At 36.1% G+C, this 17,401-nt stretch overlaps 1 protein-coding gene across 1 annotated transcript; it reads right to left on the reverse strand.

Annotated features, from left to right (window-relative positions):
- Positions 1–2,047: 2,047 nt before the first annotated feature.
- LOC143911000 (mortality factor 4-like protein 1) lies at positions 2,048–16,983 on the reverse strand. The gene is made up of 7 exons (XM_077429701.1): positions 16,767–16,983; positions 13,622–13,873; positions 10,115–13,229; positions 9,915–10,032; positions 9,567–9,679; positions 5,348–5,651; positions 2,048–5,240 (listed from the first exon to the last, which is right to left on the reverse strand). The coding sequence occupies exons 3-7, from the start codon at positions 10,221–10,223 to the stop codon at positions 4,667–4,669; spliced, it is 1,218 nt and encodes a 405-aa protein (XP_077285827.1). The 5' UTR covers positions 10,224–13,229; positions 13,622–13,873; positions 16,767–16,983; the 3' UTR covers positions 2,048–4,666.
- Between the last annotated feature and the right edge of the window lie 418 nt (positions 16,984–17,401).

Below are 17,401 nucleotides of genomic sequence, written 5' to 3' on the forward strand. Positions count from 1 at the left end.
GTGTCAAAGAGCGCTTTGTTGTCCCGTCCAGACTTAGCTGCTTCTCTTGCTGCCGCTTCTCCTAAGACTGCTGTTCCTGCCGCCGTTCACAATGGAGCGTCGCATTCCAGCTTTCCATTACCTTCTCCATCACCTGCGCCAACTCCTGCACCACGGAAGGCTTCTCTGATAGATGCAGTTTCTAAGTCTCCAATTCAGTCTCAACGGTCTCAGAGGCAGTCTTTCATCCGTTGCTCGGGTATCGAAGATGAGCATCTAAAAGCTGTCTCCGATAAACGTTTTATTCATTTATTCTATCTGAAACGTGAGTCTACAGAAACTCAAATAAGGGATTATATATGTAGGAAGTTGGGACGAATTGATCAGAACTTCACAGTTCAATCACTATCAGCTAGGGGCAGTTATGCTTCATTCAAAATAGGAGTCTGCACAACTGACTTTTCTGTGGTTTTTGATCCTGCTTTTTGGCCACGGGGAGTCGGGTTGCGTCGGTGGCTTTTTCGGAAGACAAAGGCCGCAATTTAATAAGACCCGAAAGGAACGGGCGCGCCTTTGTGAGTCCTTAAATGTTTACTACCAAAATGTAAAGGGACTTAATTCAAAGACCGACATTTGTTTATCTGCTGTTCTTGCTCAAGATCATGACTTAATTGCTTTTTCTGAAACTTGGATTTGCGATTCTGTCTTAAATGGCGAACTTTTCGATGACCGCTATTTAGTTTTTCGGAGGGATCGTTGCAGCAGAGGCGGGGGAGTACTTCTCACTGTACAAGCTGCTAGTTTTCAATCTGTTCGCCTTTTTGATCAGCTCAATACCATCGGTGAACATATTTGGGTTGAACTTCGCTTAAAGAATTTTTCTATTTTAATATGTGTACTGTATTTTCCTCCGAATGAATCTCCTCCGAATTATAAATTCATTTTTTTCAAATTTGCAAAATAATTTTAATGTTTTGGCTGGCAGGAAAGTCATGATCTTGGGTGATTTTAATCCTAGGAGTTTGAATTTTGTTCCTAATGAATTAATTTTTATGTCAGAACTATTTAATATGAGTCAATTGAACTCAATAACTAATTGTAATGATTTATGTGTTTATGTGTATATGCATGTATAATGTTTGTATGTATATGGATCTATGTATTGTATGTGTATGTGTATATGTATATATATATGTATATGTGAATATATATATGTGTAGGTGTGTATGTATGTATATGTATATATGTGTATTTTTATATTTATGTATGTATGAATGTGTATTTGTGTATACGTGGAAGTATTTGTGTATATTTGAATGGTGTACATATATGTTTATATAATTGTCTTTGGCCAGGAAGGCGCATTGGGTTTACCTGTTAGGCCTTCTTGGTGTAAATTAAATAAAAAAATAAAAATAAATAAAAAAATTAAAAATAAAATAAGTCCATACTGGTATAGCAGTACATAAATTCTGATGGAGATAAAAATATGCAATTCAAGCATTTTATATTTGTATTATAAACAAACTATATGTAGGTGCTGAAAAATGTGAATGTTCGTGACGCGATTAAAGGTCTGTTCATACCTATGCAGCACGACCCGTATCCTGCAGGTGTCCTGCAAGTGTGGATAGTATTCTTTGGTACATTATATGGACGTATTCATACTCCATTCGCGCATGCGCATTTACGCATTCATGCGCGTCCATATAGAATGTACTAAAGAATACTATCCGCACTTGCATGACACCTGCAGGATACGGGTCGTGCTGGATAGGTATGAACAGACATTAAGTCAAACAAAATAAACAAAATATAATACATTCGCCTGAGAAATTTATGTACACATCAAATTTCGAATAGTCGGAATATACACATAATGTATTTCATTGCCGATTCAATATGACTGTCAAAAGGACCACATTTTATTTTTACATATAGACCAGAAAGGCCTTACAGGTAAATCCCAATGCGCCTTCCTGGCCAATTACAATTAAAAATGCAGCATTTTTATTAAAAGTCGTTGAATTACGACTCTGAAAAACTCGCAAATTAACGAGACATCTATGAATTGTACATAAATTTTATTGTCAATAGTGGTGACATAGTAGTTAGGAAGGATTTTTAGCCAATTTTTTTTTTCGGGAACCGTTTCAACAATGAAATCAGAGAAAATTGACAATCTCTGATAGGAAACGATCAACCTGGAGTCACAAATCCAGGTCTGACCAACAGCATACTCTGAAAAATTCATTTTCATTCGAGGCCCGGGCCCAGGAATCGAACCTGGCGCCTCTCGACGCTAAGCAGAAGCTGCACGACCGAGCTATGCTGCTGGCTAATGATGGCTAATAATGGCACAAGAATCAAAACTATCTACATTCTCGTTAATACAAACATTTGTCAAAATATGAATAGTTTAATATGTAATATATTATATTTTAAACTTCATATTACGTCAGCCAGTAGCGGCCTGCAAACAATTCAATTATTATCTTATTTTATTTTAATTTATACCAGGAAGGCCTAACAGGTATCCCCAATGCGCCTCCCTGGCCAAAACATTGTACATTTCAAAACAATTATACAAAGTAAATACATATCAATTAACATTTATGACACAGAGACATTTATGGTCAAATTTGTAAATTTGCAGTTTATACAATTAAGCGAAATTCGAGATTGCTGAAAACTCGAGATTTGAGAGAAAATGGGTAAGGTATCTACAAAGTTATATGCATGTATCTACAAATGTACATACATATACTCCGTATCCTATGTATATAATTCGCTAATACGAAGCATTCTTGAGTTTTCTTCTATTATACCCTACCCTAGCCCTAGTGAAAGGGCCCATTGCTTGATAATCGAGTATGTATAGAGGTTTCTCAGATACACTTAAATGATAGTTTACGGTCGTTATTCTAGGGTCTATCCTAGTGTTCACCTGATGGGAGCACTAGGTTATAATTCCCTCGATTCACAAAGTAGAGTATATTTGGGGAATCATTTCTATAAATTACTGGTTGGTTTGGTGAGCAATCCTCAAATAATAACAGAATTGAGCTTCAATGTTCCCAGCCAACTCAAATACATTAGATACCGCAAATTATTCTCCACACCCGGGGCACGTATCAATTTGATGGTTTTGTCGCCTGTTGCCAGGGGCATCAGACTCCGCAAGCAGAATTCTATTAACTCAGATTTGTTTAATCTAAAATATGCTGATTTGGTTGAGGGATTGTTTAATTTGAGATCGTAATATGTTCTATTATCGCATTTGTTTTATATTTATGCTAGTTTTGTTTTGTTTTATTTTTTACCTTGTTTTATACTTTTTTCTATTTTTGTTTAGATTTAGCGAGGACTTGGAACTACATACTCTGTAATGTCACTATGGCAAAATTGTTATTATTAAATACATCTAATATATAATTTCGAAAGAGACTTTGTATGCATGTTTGGTTGGGAACATCGAAAACAAAACAAAGTTTCTATGACGACGATTCGATTTTTTTTTTCGATTCAAATAAATTAACTAAAAAAAAACAAATAAATATTTACTATTAGCTTCGCCATGTTTGAGCTGTTTATATTACAAATACTGAGCAAAGCCGGGTAAAACAACTAGTACATACATAAAATAAAGAGAGTGTTTACATATTTATTGAGATTAATATCCGATATGTAAATACTAATATATATACTATATCAATGGATTTGTTATGATTCTGAAAAGATATTTGACATATGAAAACAATTTTTTTATACAAATACCTCAAATATGTTAGTTAAACTTATGTATATAAATAATGTTAGGTATATTTTTCAACACATTATATCGTACTACCTACTTGATTTTTAAATGATAATATGTGTGAAATTCTAGCAAGTCAGTTTATTTATTTTTATTTTTAAGCAAGCACAACATGCCTTCAAGTGTATGTATGTAAGTACATACATATGAACAAATCATAAAAAATCACGTTCAAAAGTCATTTCACACTAATAAATGAAATATTGGAATGCATACGCGTTAATGATCAATAAATTAATTATAAAACACAATTTCCTTTTAACAATTAAATGTTTTATAGAAAGAAAACAAACAAAATACAATATATTTTCGATAATCGTAATAGGGAATACAATACTAGTTAATTTCATGAATTTAAAAAAAGCCCATTGAAAACTAAAATTCGCTAATAACATCCTATAAACAAAAAAAACAATCAAAACACAATGAAATAATAATAATTGATGAATAAACTCATATTATATTTTGTACATATACTTTTCACAAGTTTTACAATTTACATACACATTCATAAGAGATCTTTTTGTATAGAATAATATTGAATTATGTCTGTATTAAAATGTCATACTGATCAATCTTGCACTAGACTAAAATTTCCATGATCAAAAAATAAATTCTTCAAAGATAAAGTTGTTTCTAAATAAATTTCTCACCAATATAGTGAGCGTTCGCCTATCAGACATTTGATCGATCTCTGATACATGTCATAATAACCGTCGTTTGTAATTAGTCTATAGCTTAATATACACTTTTAAAATAAAAATCCTAAGCTAAAACACAATCATGAATTCCTTTCATACAAAAGAAATATTATTTAATCAATGTGTACTTAAAATATATAAAAATACTTCAATAGGATTGAATTCAAATTTATTGGACTTTTCTATGGTATTCCGGAGTAGCATTTCCATAGTCAGCAATGTTAAAGAAACCAGCTTTATTGGTTGCCATATATTTCAATAGGTCTCGTATGTGTGAAAGTACGTGAGGTAATGCCTTTTCATCCAAAGATGTGTATGCTAGCATGGATCCCATTTTAACAAATAATCTCAGCAGATGAATTGGACCATAAATTTTTGACATTGGATAATCTGGATAGTTCTGGAGCATGTCACTATACTGCGGTCGTTCAAATTTATATAAAAGTTGTGAACCGAGGGTAGCATTGAAGTATTCTCTGATGCCGTGTATTATGTCTAACAGAACTGAATCTTTTTGTTGATTATGGGCTTTGCTAGATTTCTTGTGCGAATAATAATTATCCAGTAAGTCGCTTACATTCATTTTTGTTGGAAGATTAACTAATTTTTGCTGTCTAGTTATTATGTCCCAATCATCAACAAGCCATGACTGTAATTCTTCGGGTATTTTAATTTTGACTTCAACTTTATTCAAAAATTGTTCTTCTGATTCGATCGACAAGTCTAATCTGCCCCGCTTTTTCCTAAAACAATATTTAATTAATAGAGATAGTAAATATGTATAAGAATTAGATTTAGCTAAGTTTAATTTCTTAATGAATTATTCAGTGTATGACTGTATAATATTTACCTTGGTTGATCAGAGCCCGAATCTTGCGAGACAGTTTCTGCATGAGGGGTAGAAGCTCGAGACTCTGACTCTTTCTCTTTTTCCTTTTCTTTCTCCTTCTCCTTATCTTTCTCTTTCTCCTTCTCTTTTTCCTTTTCTTTGTCTTTATCTTTATTGTTATCCTTGTCTTTCTCTTTATCCTTATCTTTCTCTTTCTCCTTCTCTTTTTCCTTTTCTTTATTTTCTTTATTTGGTGGAGTTTCTGTAGTTTGTTTACTAGCTGGTGTTGATGATCCTGATTCAGATTTCTTTGACCTTCCAGCAGCTGAAAAATATATTACAGTTTGAAATTATGAAACAGATTAAGGCAAAATTTTAAATGCATTAAAAATTAAATAGTACATTTAAAATTGAATATTCAACAGTATTTAAATGATGCAATCATACCAGGACTGTGGAGTCGGATCAAAATTTACCGACTCCGACTCCGACTCCAACTTGAATGATTTTAGTAAGATCGACTTTTCTAGCGTATAAAATTAATAGAAATGAAAATAAAATCGATATACAACACATAAAAAATTAAAGGAATTACAAAAATTAACATGTTACCCAATTTATTGAATTATTGAATATTGGTAATGAAATAGGTATAAATAAAAAGTAAGTAAATTCATAGTGTATGTGTATGAATACACAAACAAATTAATATAATAAAAAAATGTATGAGTCGTAGAAAACATCAGTTTTGGCCAGAATATGTCCCTTCAACGATTATATTTATAATGTACTAGCTGTATTACCCGGCTTCGCTCAGTGTTTATAATATAAACCGCTTAAACATGACTAAGCTAATTTAATTAAAAAAAAAAAAAAAATTTTAAAATTTTAAAAAAAAATTTAAAAAAAAAATAAAAAAAAAAAAATAAATAAATAAAATTAAAATCAAAAAAAAAATCAAAAAAAATTTTTTAAAAAATCAAAAAAAAAAATCAAATTTTTTTTTGCCTTCTAGGGCTTCGCCCCTCCACGCCCCATGAGCAATTGCCGTTTAGGGCTTCGCCCCCATGATCAGTTGCCTTTTAGGGCTTCGCCCCTCCGCGCCCCCATGATTCAAAGCCGTCTAGGGCTTCGCCCCCCTTAGTTAATGCCTTTTAGGGCTTCGCCCCCCGCGCCCCCAAGATTAATTGCCGTTTAGGGCTTCGCCCCCCTTAGTTAATGCCTTTTAGGGCTTCGCCCCTCCGCACCCCCATGATTAAATGCCGTCTAGGGCTTCGCCCCCCCTAGTTAATGCCTTTTAGGGCTTCGCCCCCCGCGCCCCCAAGATAAATTTCCGTTTAGGGCTTCGCCCCCCTTAGCTTATGCCTTTTAGGGCTTCGCCCCTCCGCGCCCCCATGATTAACTGCCGTTTAGGGCTTCGCCCCCCTTAACTAATGCCTTTTGGGGCTTCGCCCCTCCGCACCCTCATGATTAAATGCCGTCTAGGGCTTCGCCCCCATGATCAGTTGCCGATAAGGGCTTCGCCCCTCCACGTCCCCATGGTTAAATGCCGTCTAGGGCTTCGCCCCCATGATCAGTTGCCTTTAAGGGCTTCGCCCCTCCGCGCCCCCATTATTAAATGCCGTTTAGGGCTTCGCCCCCCTTAACTAATGCCTTTTGGGGCTTCGCCCCTCCGCACCCTCATGATTAAATGCCGCCTAGGGCTTCGCCCCCCTTAGTTAATGCCTATTAGGGCTTCGCCCCTTCGCGCCCCCATGATTAAATGCCGTCAAGGGCTTCGCCCCCATGATCAGTTGCCGTTTAGGGCTTCGCCTCATAAGGCTGCGCCTCATGGGGCTTCGCCCCATGAGGCTGCGCCCCCTTCGGGGCCCCATGGGGCTGCGCCCCAGGAGGCTGCGCCCCCTTCGGGGCCCCATGCGGCTAAGCTCCATAAGGCGGCACCCCATAAGGCGGCGCCCCATAAGGCAGCGCCCCATAAGGCAGCGCCCCATAAGGCGGCGCCCCATGCGGCTAAGCTCCATAAGGCGGCGCCCCATAAGGCGGCGCCCCATATGGCTGCGCCCCATAAGACAGCGCCCCATAAGGCTTGGCCCTATAAGGCGGCGCCCCATAAGGCGGCGCCCCATGAGGCTGCGCCCCCCTGCGCCCCATGAGGCTGCGCCCCCCTGCGCCCCATGAGGCTGCGCCCCCCTGCGCCCCATGAGGCTGCGCCCCCTTTGGGGCCCAATGAGGCTGCACCCCCTTCGGGGCCCCATGAGGCTGCGCCCCCTTTGGGGCCCCATGGGGCTGCGCCCCTAAGGCTGTGCCCCATAAGACAACGCCCCATAAGGCTGCGCCCCATAAGACAGCGCCCCATAAGGCTGCGCCCCATAAGACAGCGCCCCATAAGGCGGCGCCCCATAAGGCAGCGCCCCATAAGGCGGCGCCCCCTTCGGGGCCCCATGCGGCTAAGCTCCATAAGGCGGCGCCCCATAGGACTGCGCCCCTAAGGCTGCGCCCCATAAGACAGCGCCCCATAAGGCTGCGCCCCATAAGACTGCGCCCCATAAGGTTGCGCCCCATAAGGCTGCGGCCGATAAGGCTGTGCCCCATAAAGCTGCGCCCCCTTTTGAGCCCCATGGGGCTGCGCCCCATGAGGCTGCGCCCCCCTGCGCCCCCTTCGGGGCCCCACGGGGCTGCGCCCCTTGTGGCGCCCCTGGCGGGGCCCCATGAAGCTACTCGCCTTGCGCCCCCGCGGGGGTGAATCCATTGAAACGAAAAAAAAAATCGGCGCCCATGGATCGAAAAAAAAAAAATCGAATCACGTGTTCGATGACGTCACCGATCTACGGACGATGACGACCAAGGATATTTACATACAAAGTCTCTTTCCAAATTATAGATTAGATTTAAATTAAATTCATGATTTTTATATAGACCAGTGGTTCTTAACCTGGGTTCGATCGAACCCCAGGGGTTCAGTGAGTCAGTCTCAGGGGTTCGGCGGAAATTCAGCAGAGCCAGGTTCAACAGCAACTCTTCAGAACAACAACGCTCTCAACGTTTCGGTGTCAACAAATGGTAACGTACCCTGTTATTGCTAAGAAAGCTCTGGAGATTTTCATACCGTTCGTTACAACATATCCTTTTCGAGGATGCTGGACATAAAAACGAAGAAAAGGAACAGACTGTTACGAAAATGACATGAGAGTGGCACTTGCCAAGGTTTCTGAACTCGTCTCTGAAAGGCAACAGCAGAAATCACACTGATTTGCAGTAAATATTCATTATTATTTTTTTGGTTTTTGTGTGAAAATCATGTTTTAATGGTTTTGTTCTTTAAACACAATGATGTTCATTTTGTGCACCTGTGCATATGTTTTCAATTTGAAAAAAATCATATTTTATTTTTCCAATTAAGAAGGGTTCGGTGAATGCGCATATGAAACTGGTGGAGTTCAGTACCTCCAACAAGGTTAAGAACCATCGATATAAACATTATTAAATTTAAATTTATTAGTCTATTTACTTCAATAAAATTATAGACTAGTTGATGACCATAATACTATTAAATAAAAAGTTGGAGTCAGTTGATTTTCTACGATTCCAACTCGCTTGAAATGCTCCCGACTCCGCAGACATGGATAATACTAACATCGACATTTTATACAATTTAAGTAATAATATAAAGCAATATTCATAAGATAATAAATAGAAACTCCTAATTGTAAGGCAGCTTACCGAAAATTACCCAAAGTTTTGTAGACCATCAAAAAATAGTTAGATTAAATAAGATAGTACTGATATTATCAATCGGAGGTAGTCTTGTCTAATGAATAATTTTATAGTCATACACATGTACATATATATTTACATAAGATTCCGTGAATCTCTTTTTACGAATAAACAAACTCATAAAATTTAATGACAGAAAACAATACATTTCTATTAGTGTCACCTATTTTAAATGTTTTATATTTGCTTTTACTATGCATATGGATATGTGTATTGTATCAAAGGATTGAAATTTTCAAAAGTATTAGTTCCATGATATATCAAATATGGATATTTCACTACATTATAAAAACTAAATAATTAATTATATAATACTAATAGTGCACTCTTTTGAATGAATGTGTTACTAGAGCGTTTTGAACCTGTCATCATATATATATATGTAGACTCGTGCGTTACGTCCACAAAATACTTTGTTTAAAATATGCATGCTATTAAATTAAACCACAATTACTAAAACACCAACCCTTTTTAGTTTTCGCAGGCAAACTAGAGTGAGCCTTTTGAACTTCTTTTTGTCGTTGTACGTTTGTCTCGTTGTATTTCAATACTCTGCTTTCGGGCACCCATTCATCCCAACTGCAATGACAAAAATACTAAAATAAACGCATAACAAAAATTGTTCTACACAAATGTATAATAAATTGTACAAAAGTTGTGACGTTTTTATGTAAACAATATATTGTTTAGTATCGAATAGTTATTTATAACTTGTGAGGTTATGTGATTTCTGAAGATTTACATACATCTTTAAAACAATAAGTATGAGATGTATAATACTAGACACAATGTCTATAAGAGAAAGTAGACGTACTTTTTGTTCCATCCGGCATAATGTATCAGGTATTTGATGTGTTTCTCCTTGGAGACAGAACTCTTAAGGCATTTAGCTTCATATATAAGAGGGCCATGAAAACAGAGTACTTTTTCGCCTGAAAAGTTTAAATGCGTTGATAAAAAAGTCTGAATGAAAAATATAAAATTGAACAGTGACGTATGGGGGCGTAGCCTCACCTTCAGCGAACTTCAATTTCGGCGTCATCGCGCCTATCGCTCGAATGCCAACGCCAGGATTCGCGAACACCACAAATTGACAGCAAAAACACACTGCTTTTATGACCATACTCACCCATTCGATATTACGAATTCCGAACTGTGCTAATCAAATTTAGATTATTTATTGGCAACAAATTAAATGGTCACAATTTAAAGCACCTTTTGATCAGAATAAAATCCAAATCGTGGTGAGAATATTATTATCATTTTGGTCAGAATTATATTATTCATGGTCAGTATAAAAATGTTATGTGGTTAGAATAAAAATGTAGAATGGTCATAATAACAATCTAGGACACTCAGAATAAAAAAATAATAAATAATTATAATGAATGGTGATAGAATGTAAAATAAGTATTCATAACGACGAAATATGCGAATACAAGTTCAAAATAATATATTTTTCTTCGGTCTCCGTGACGAGCCGGAATGTTACATTACCGAAAATGCAAATATCGGAAGGCAAAGATCAAAAATCGAAAGATCTTAAGTCGAAAGATCAAAAAAAGGGTGCATGGTAAACGGTACATACTCACTTAATTTGCGCGAGCAGGATACAAAAGGAACAAGAGGAACAGGCTTTTCCTCCCGTATTAAGGTGTGTTCATACCTAGTCAGCACGTACCGACTTTAGCAGGTATCCGGCCGTACGAAAAGTACTCTTTGGTACATTTTGTATGGGTATATTCATACCGGTTCCCGGAAAGGTTGCTCGAAAGCGGTACCCACACGGGAAAATTTGGCTATTGTCGCAACCCACTATGGACAACTCGCCACTGCGATACCCACTAACTCTCGTATGCGCAGGTAGCAAATTTAACTGAAATACTATTGTCCCAATCGCCCATCCCCACCTATCGCCGTATACACAGCATTGAAAGTTCAACTGAAATACTTTTCGCACTCACCGAAATTTTTCCCTAAGGCAGCGGTTTCCAAACCTTATGCTACTAAGCCTCCCTAAAAAAAAATTTTTTTCCCGCGCCTCCCTACCTTTTATTTTTTAATAGATATAATAATATTGACACGTTTTAAATCATAAACCTTTATTAAAAAATAAAATACTGAACTCTACAATAGACAGAATAATAAAAAGGTTTTGATATAACATAAATTTATACGAACACGTACATATATTTATTTTTATATTAAATTACTAATTAAACTACATCTAACACATCAAAATTGAATGCGAAGGATGTTGTTGTTTATTGGCATAAAGTTTATCAAATCTTGAGGGCAATATGGACAGTGCCACTCATAACTCCTTTTCGACTATTAACCTGGCTCGATATTTGGTTTTCATTGCAGCTAGTGCCGAACAGCCCGTTTCGCATAAATAAGACGTTACGAACGGTAGCAGCACTTGCATTTCTTTGCAATACAAAGATTCACACTCTCCACTAAGATTCATCCAAAATTTAATTATGGTTTCATTTTGAAACTTTTGTTTTAGTGAACTATCGCATGATAATTCTATCAATTTTTATTTTTTGATGGTTGTCAGCTCGAATTCGTCATCTTAATTGTAGTTAAATGGATTCTGTATCCACAAAAACTTTGAGAAATCAAGGTCTTTGAAATAATTGGAAAAATGCAGCACTAAAACATCCAAGTGGTCGGTAAAAATATTTTTACTTGCTTCAATATTGGCTGTGGCCCAGAAATCTTTGGAAAGTGAAAACCTATCCAACTCATTCTTTTGTAAATTTGATTTCCATAACTTTAATTTTTTAATGAAAGCTTTTACTTTGTCTTTTTGAACAAGTGGGTGTATTTGTGATCCCTGCATTGATTTATTTAAACCGCTCAATTTTCCAAAAATTTCAACCAAATAGGCAAGTTTAACAATAAATTTATCGTTCGTCCACAAATGTGCCTCTTCATGTTGGTTTTCTCCGAGAAAGGTTGCTATTTCTTCTTTGAGTTCAAACATCCTTTAGAATCATTTTTGCACGAGATTGCCAGCGAACTTCAAAATAATACAAAAGTGAGGTATAATTAGCTTCCATATCAACACACAGCTTTGCAAACAGCCTTGCTCTCAAATGACTATTCTCAATGTAGTTTATAATTTTTTTTAACTTTTGTAAAAATGCTGTTCAGTTCCTCGCTCATATTTTTTGACAATAGAGCTGCTCTGAGAATCATACAGTGTGTCCAGATAGCATGTGGTGCTTTCTTTTTGACCAATGCTTTAAGACCTGATTTGTGTCCGGACATTGAGTGACCTCCGTCGGTACACAGTCCAACGCAATTATTTCACTTTATGTTGTTTTCTTCAAAAAAACTGTCTATTATATTAAAAATTTAAATGGATGTGGCCTTCCCAAGAATGTGTTTGCAAAATAATATATCTTCTAATATATTATTATCCGCGACATATCGAACATATGCAATTAAATGGGCATCTTTAGCTAAAACAGAGCGTTTGCAAAGGCGCAATTTTTAAAATCTTCTTCTCCGGATAATTTTTTATAGGAATTAAATGTATATACATATAAAAATGAAAGAAAAATAAAAATAAACATTCATGCATTGAATTTTTACTGTTAAGCTACGATATGAAGTTTTATTTATTTGTAGATATTATGGTATGAAAATTATTTTTTTATTAAAAAGTTTTGGCGCCTCCCCTGGCAATAGTCCGCACCTCCCCTGGGAGGCGCGCCTCCCAGTTTGGAAACCGCTGCCCTAAGGCATACATATATGAACACGTGAATTTTTGTTTGTTTTCTCGTCACTAGTTTGTGTGGTTTATAGTTAGCCATGTATTTTTATGGTAGGATACTATAATATTAACATATGTACTTACTACTTTTTTATATTTTTTATTCGATTTTACATTCTAGTTGATTTTCAATTTTGTATTTTAAACAACAATTAGCGGTGAAATTAACACTTTCGTAAACTTGAATAAATCGTCTTATCATAGTTGCCATTGAATTCCACCTCGTTTTTACATCCAATAATAATTTCAATTTTTTATTTTCTTTTTTCATTATGATTTTTTCTAAAAATGTATATTTCGCCGGTGACTTCTTAAATATTCGGTTTATTTTTCTGATGTTTTCTAAAATTTTGTAGAGATTATTATTTTAATAAAAATATTATTAAAAAAAATGGTAATTGGATTACATTGCGATCGCCCTCAAGACAATTTTTGCCATAAAATTTGACTGATTATTGCCCACAAAGCGCTCTCTCAAAAGTCACTAAAATCTATCCAACGGAACATCTGGCAGCCGAAAAGTCCATCGTACTAACGATAACTATCATATTAACTATAACTCGAGTGCTAAATATTCCGTATTCGCGATTTTCATGGCAAAAATTGACTTTTGGACGATCGAAATGTGCGTAATAATTCAATTAACAAATCTGACAGCCCTACTTTAACGTCATGTTTCGACACATTGTTAAACAGATGGCGTAGCAGCATATAATTTTCAAATTAATTCTTACCTTATAACGGAAACGAAAATATTTCTGAAGAATTGTCTCCAAAGGGGTCACATCTATACAGTTTCGTTCGCCAGATAAACTCTGCCAATTATGAGATCATAAATTCCTTGTTCGCGTTCGTTCCGTGTCTCCGCTTATTTCCCAAATCGACAGAATCCTACATTCGTTCTATCACACTGCTATTCCTCCATTGTTCACGAACCGAAATATTGTTTCTAGTTTCATAGATGCCATAACTGGATTGGAGTAAAACTATAAACAAACGTATGAATGGATTGAAATGCGTGTATAAACTTAAGAAAGCGCGAATAATATTTTTAACATATGAGACATCTATTGACATAGTATCGAAACGCGATTTCGTAGCTACGTTAGTACAATTATTGATTTTTGAGCATGAAGTCTACATATGTACGTCGCGTAACTAGACATGAACCGAAAATTCTTATTTATTTAACAATATTTTATGAATTTATTTAAGGAGAAGAAATAAAAAGTAAAATTTCATTGCACAAACGATTATATACATAGTTTTGGCATTAAATTTATCATGTTTTAAATCGGTGCTTTGCAACGTCGGTACGTGGACAACAACATGGATTACGAATGAAAATAGAAATTAAATAAAAAAGAAAATAAAACTAAAAATTTGAAAATTACAGAAAAACCCTTATTTTCAAATCCATATGGAAAATCTGTTTTTCAAAAAATGTTTGTGATATGTCTCATAATACAGCTGATACTACAATATAATATTTACGAGAGAGGCGAAGAGGTGAACATCTTTGTGCAATTCATCAGTGATTATTTGACAAATTCAGCAGAACTATTTGATATTATGACTAAGCCCGCCTTTAAACGTGCACGATGGATTAGACGGGCACTGCGCCTGCACCGGGTACTAGTCGCTGTGTTGTATGGGTGGGTATGCAATGTTTCACACGTCCCGGATGAATTGTTTCACCGGTTGTTGATTCATCCGGAACATTGCATACCCACCCATACAACACTGAGCCTAGTACCCGACAAAGGCGCGGTGCCGATATAATCCACCCTTCCCGTGTAAATGCAGGTTAATAGTCCAAATTATTTTAATATAGATATTTACATTTACACTATAGATTCAAGATAAAATCCATCAAGTAATTATATAAATTTATTTAATTAATAACATCCAGTTTTCTTTTCTTTTTATAAAGCTCAAGAGTTACTCAATAATCATTTTGATCATAAAATTTCGGATATGTTTCAAATGCTTTTTAAAATCTTCTTTGGTTCCCACCCGCTGGATGCATTACTGAATCTAAAATATTTTTACTAAAAGAATCAAAAACCCGCAAATTATTTCTATGCTTCATTTTATTAAGTTTATACAAAAAACATTTATGTATTTAAATAACCCACTACAAAAAACATCTATGTATGTATTTAAATAACCATTTTCCCACTACGAAAAACATTTATGTATTTAAATAACCATTTAACACTTTGTATATGTATTTTAGATATTGATTCAAAGCGTATCACTATTATATATGATATTACTTCTATGTATGTATGTACATACATATGTATTTAAAATAAACTTACTGAAATAAAGTAAGCTCAATGTAATATTGAATATTGAACTGCAACATAATTCAATTAATCTCATAATTATTGTATCAATAGACATATGTATATGATTTAGCTCATATTAAAACTAATTTGTTACCTGTTGATGATAGATGTACATATGTAGGTAGGTATGTATAACCAGTGCCGGCCTTACACCCGATGGCGCCCCCGGGAAATTTTTTATAAACACCCTTAGAAAAAACTTTCGCTTTTGGCGCTCTAATCTAAAATTTTGAATGGCTTTTGTTGCTCTAATTTTAAATTTTAAAGCGCCTTTGGCGTATCGTGTGGCGCCCTTGGGTGCCGCCCGACCCAGCTCCCCCCCCTAAAACCGGCACTGTGTATAACTATACATATTTATGTTACTAATATTTCACATTTTGGAGCCGGAAAAAACATGGTGAACTGTGATTCCACCTAACTCAAATTTTAACAGGACAAGATAGGAAAAAAAGCAACATCAGGATGTCATCACTGCAGTGCAGAAAACGACGATGCTGAACACACTGCATTCGATTGTCCAGCATGGAACGCACAAAGAACCATTCTAAAAAATGTACTCGGTGTTAACCCATTAACGACGATTAACATGATTCCTGCTATGCTTGAGAGTGCAGAGGCGTGGACAGCGTGCACTAGGTTTGCAGTATGCATCATGCAGGAGAAAAGAGGCAGAACGCGACCGAGAGAACAGAAGTCGGACTTCGTAAAGTGATGAGAACCTAGATGGCTATCCTGGCTGCCACCCTTGAGCAATACTTAACTAGTAACCGGGTGGTAGCTGAAGTGGAGGGGGGTTTTAGTGGGTAAAAATCCCACACTACTACCGACATTAAACACGTTGGTGGTGTCTTCTAGAAGATTTCCCCCCGCCAGAAAAAATCTCCCACCCTGTTTTCCTACTTTACACATCGCGCTTTACATTACGCACACTGCACGAGAGAGAGGGAGACAGAGAGCAGAGCAGACAGCAGCAGAGACCAGACCACAGACGACGAAGGAAAACACCGTGAGGAAAGCCAGCGCCGACGCTTACCACAAGCTATACAAACTTCACGACATCAGGTGACGTCTCGATTGAGAACCCCTGGCGTCCGTACAAGTTATGATGGCTAAATACTCGAATTTTGGTGATTCCTGCACACTCTTGACAGCTTAATGAAATCTCGTATGAACTGTTATTGTTTTAAGTTGGTTTATTATAAATGGCATTAATTATAAAAAAAGCGATGAAATGTCCCCAATTTATTTTACAGTGTCTTCCAGAAGATTTCCCCCCGCCGAAAAAAAAAATTTCACCTTGCTTTATTAATACTTATGAAGTATTTCAATAAAGCATATTATAATAGTACACTGTATGTAGATTGTCATGAATCTAGAACTTTCCCAATAAAACAATTGTAAATTATTAAGCAGTTGAATAAACAAATAAGTCTGCAGTGCGCAAAATGTCTGGGATTTCTTGATAAAATTAAACAATAACAATAAACTTGTAGTGAATTCTCAAAATTAATTTAGATTTTCATACCTTTGCTAAATTATACACAATATTTAGTTGATGATAGGCTATTTTTACTGCACATCAACGTTCAAGATGACATTTCCCATTCGATAGCTTCCTAATTAATTGAACAACTATCACAAATCACTCACACGCAACATTACACAACCTTTATAAAGTGAGTCACAATCACAACATCAGATGATGTCTGACGTGGCAATCAGGTGTTAGTACCACGACAGACACACCTTTCATCCTCAACATGTAATTTTATAACAAACAACTACATATGTCTGTCCAATTTTTAAAGTGTTTACAGACAATTGGAGATAAATTATGAGATGCGATATGTGTGTATGGAGTTTATTGTCAAATTTTAACAATGTGTGATATTAAAAATTAACTATAAACTAGGGATCCCAAATCCGAATATTCGAATACTTTTTTTCCAAATTATTTTTTTTTATTTTCAATCTACAGCACATTTAGTTCTATTTGATGTTCCGGATAATGATTCCCTTAATATTTTAATAATATCTTGAACTTCTTAAAACTACAAATAAATAATTTAAAGCTACTATTCGATATTCGATATTCGAATATATTCGTATATATTCGTATATATTCGAATATTTGGGATCCCTACTATAAACATGTTGATA

Source organism: Arctopsyche grandis, chromosome 4, assembly GCF_051622035.1.
Source record: "Arctopsyche grandis isolate Sample6627 chromosome 4, ASM5162203v2, whole genome shotgun sequence".
NCBI classification, from domain to species: Eukaryota; Metazoa; Arthropoda; class Insecta; order Trichoptera; family Hydropsychidae; genus Arctopsyche; species Arctopsyche grandis.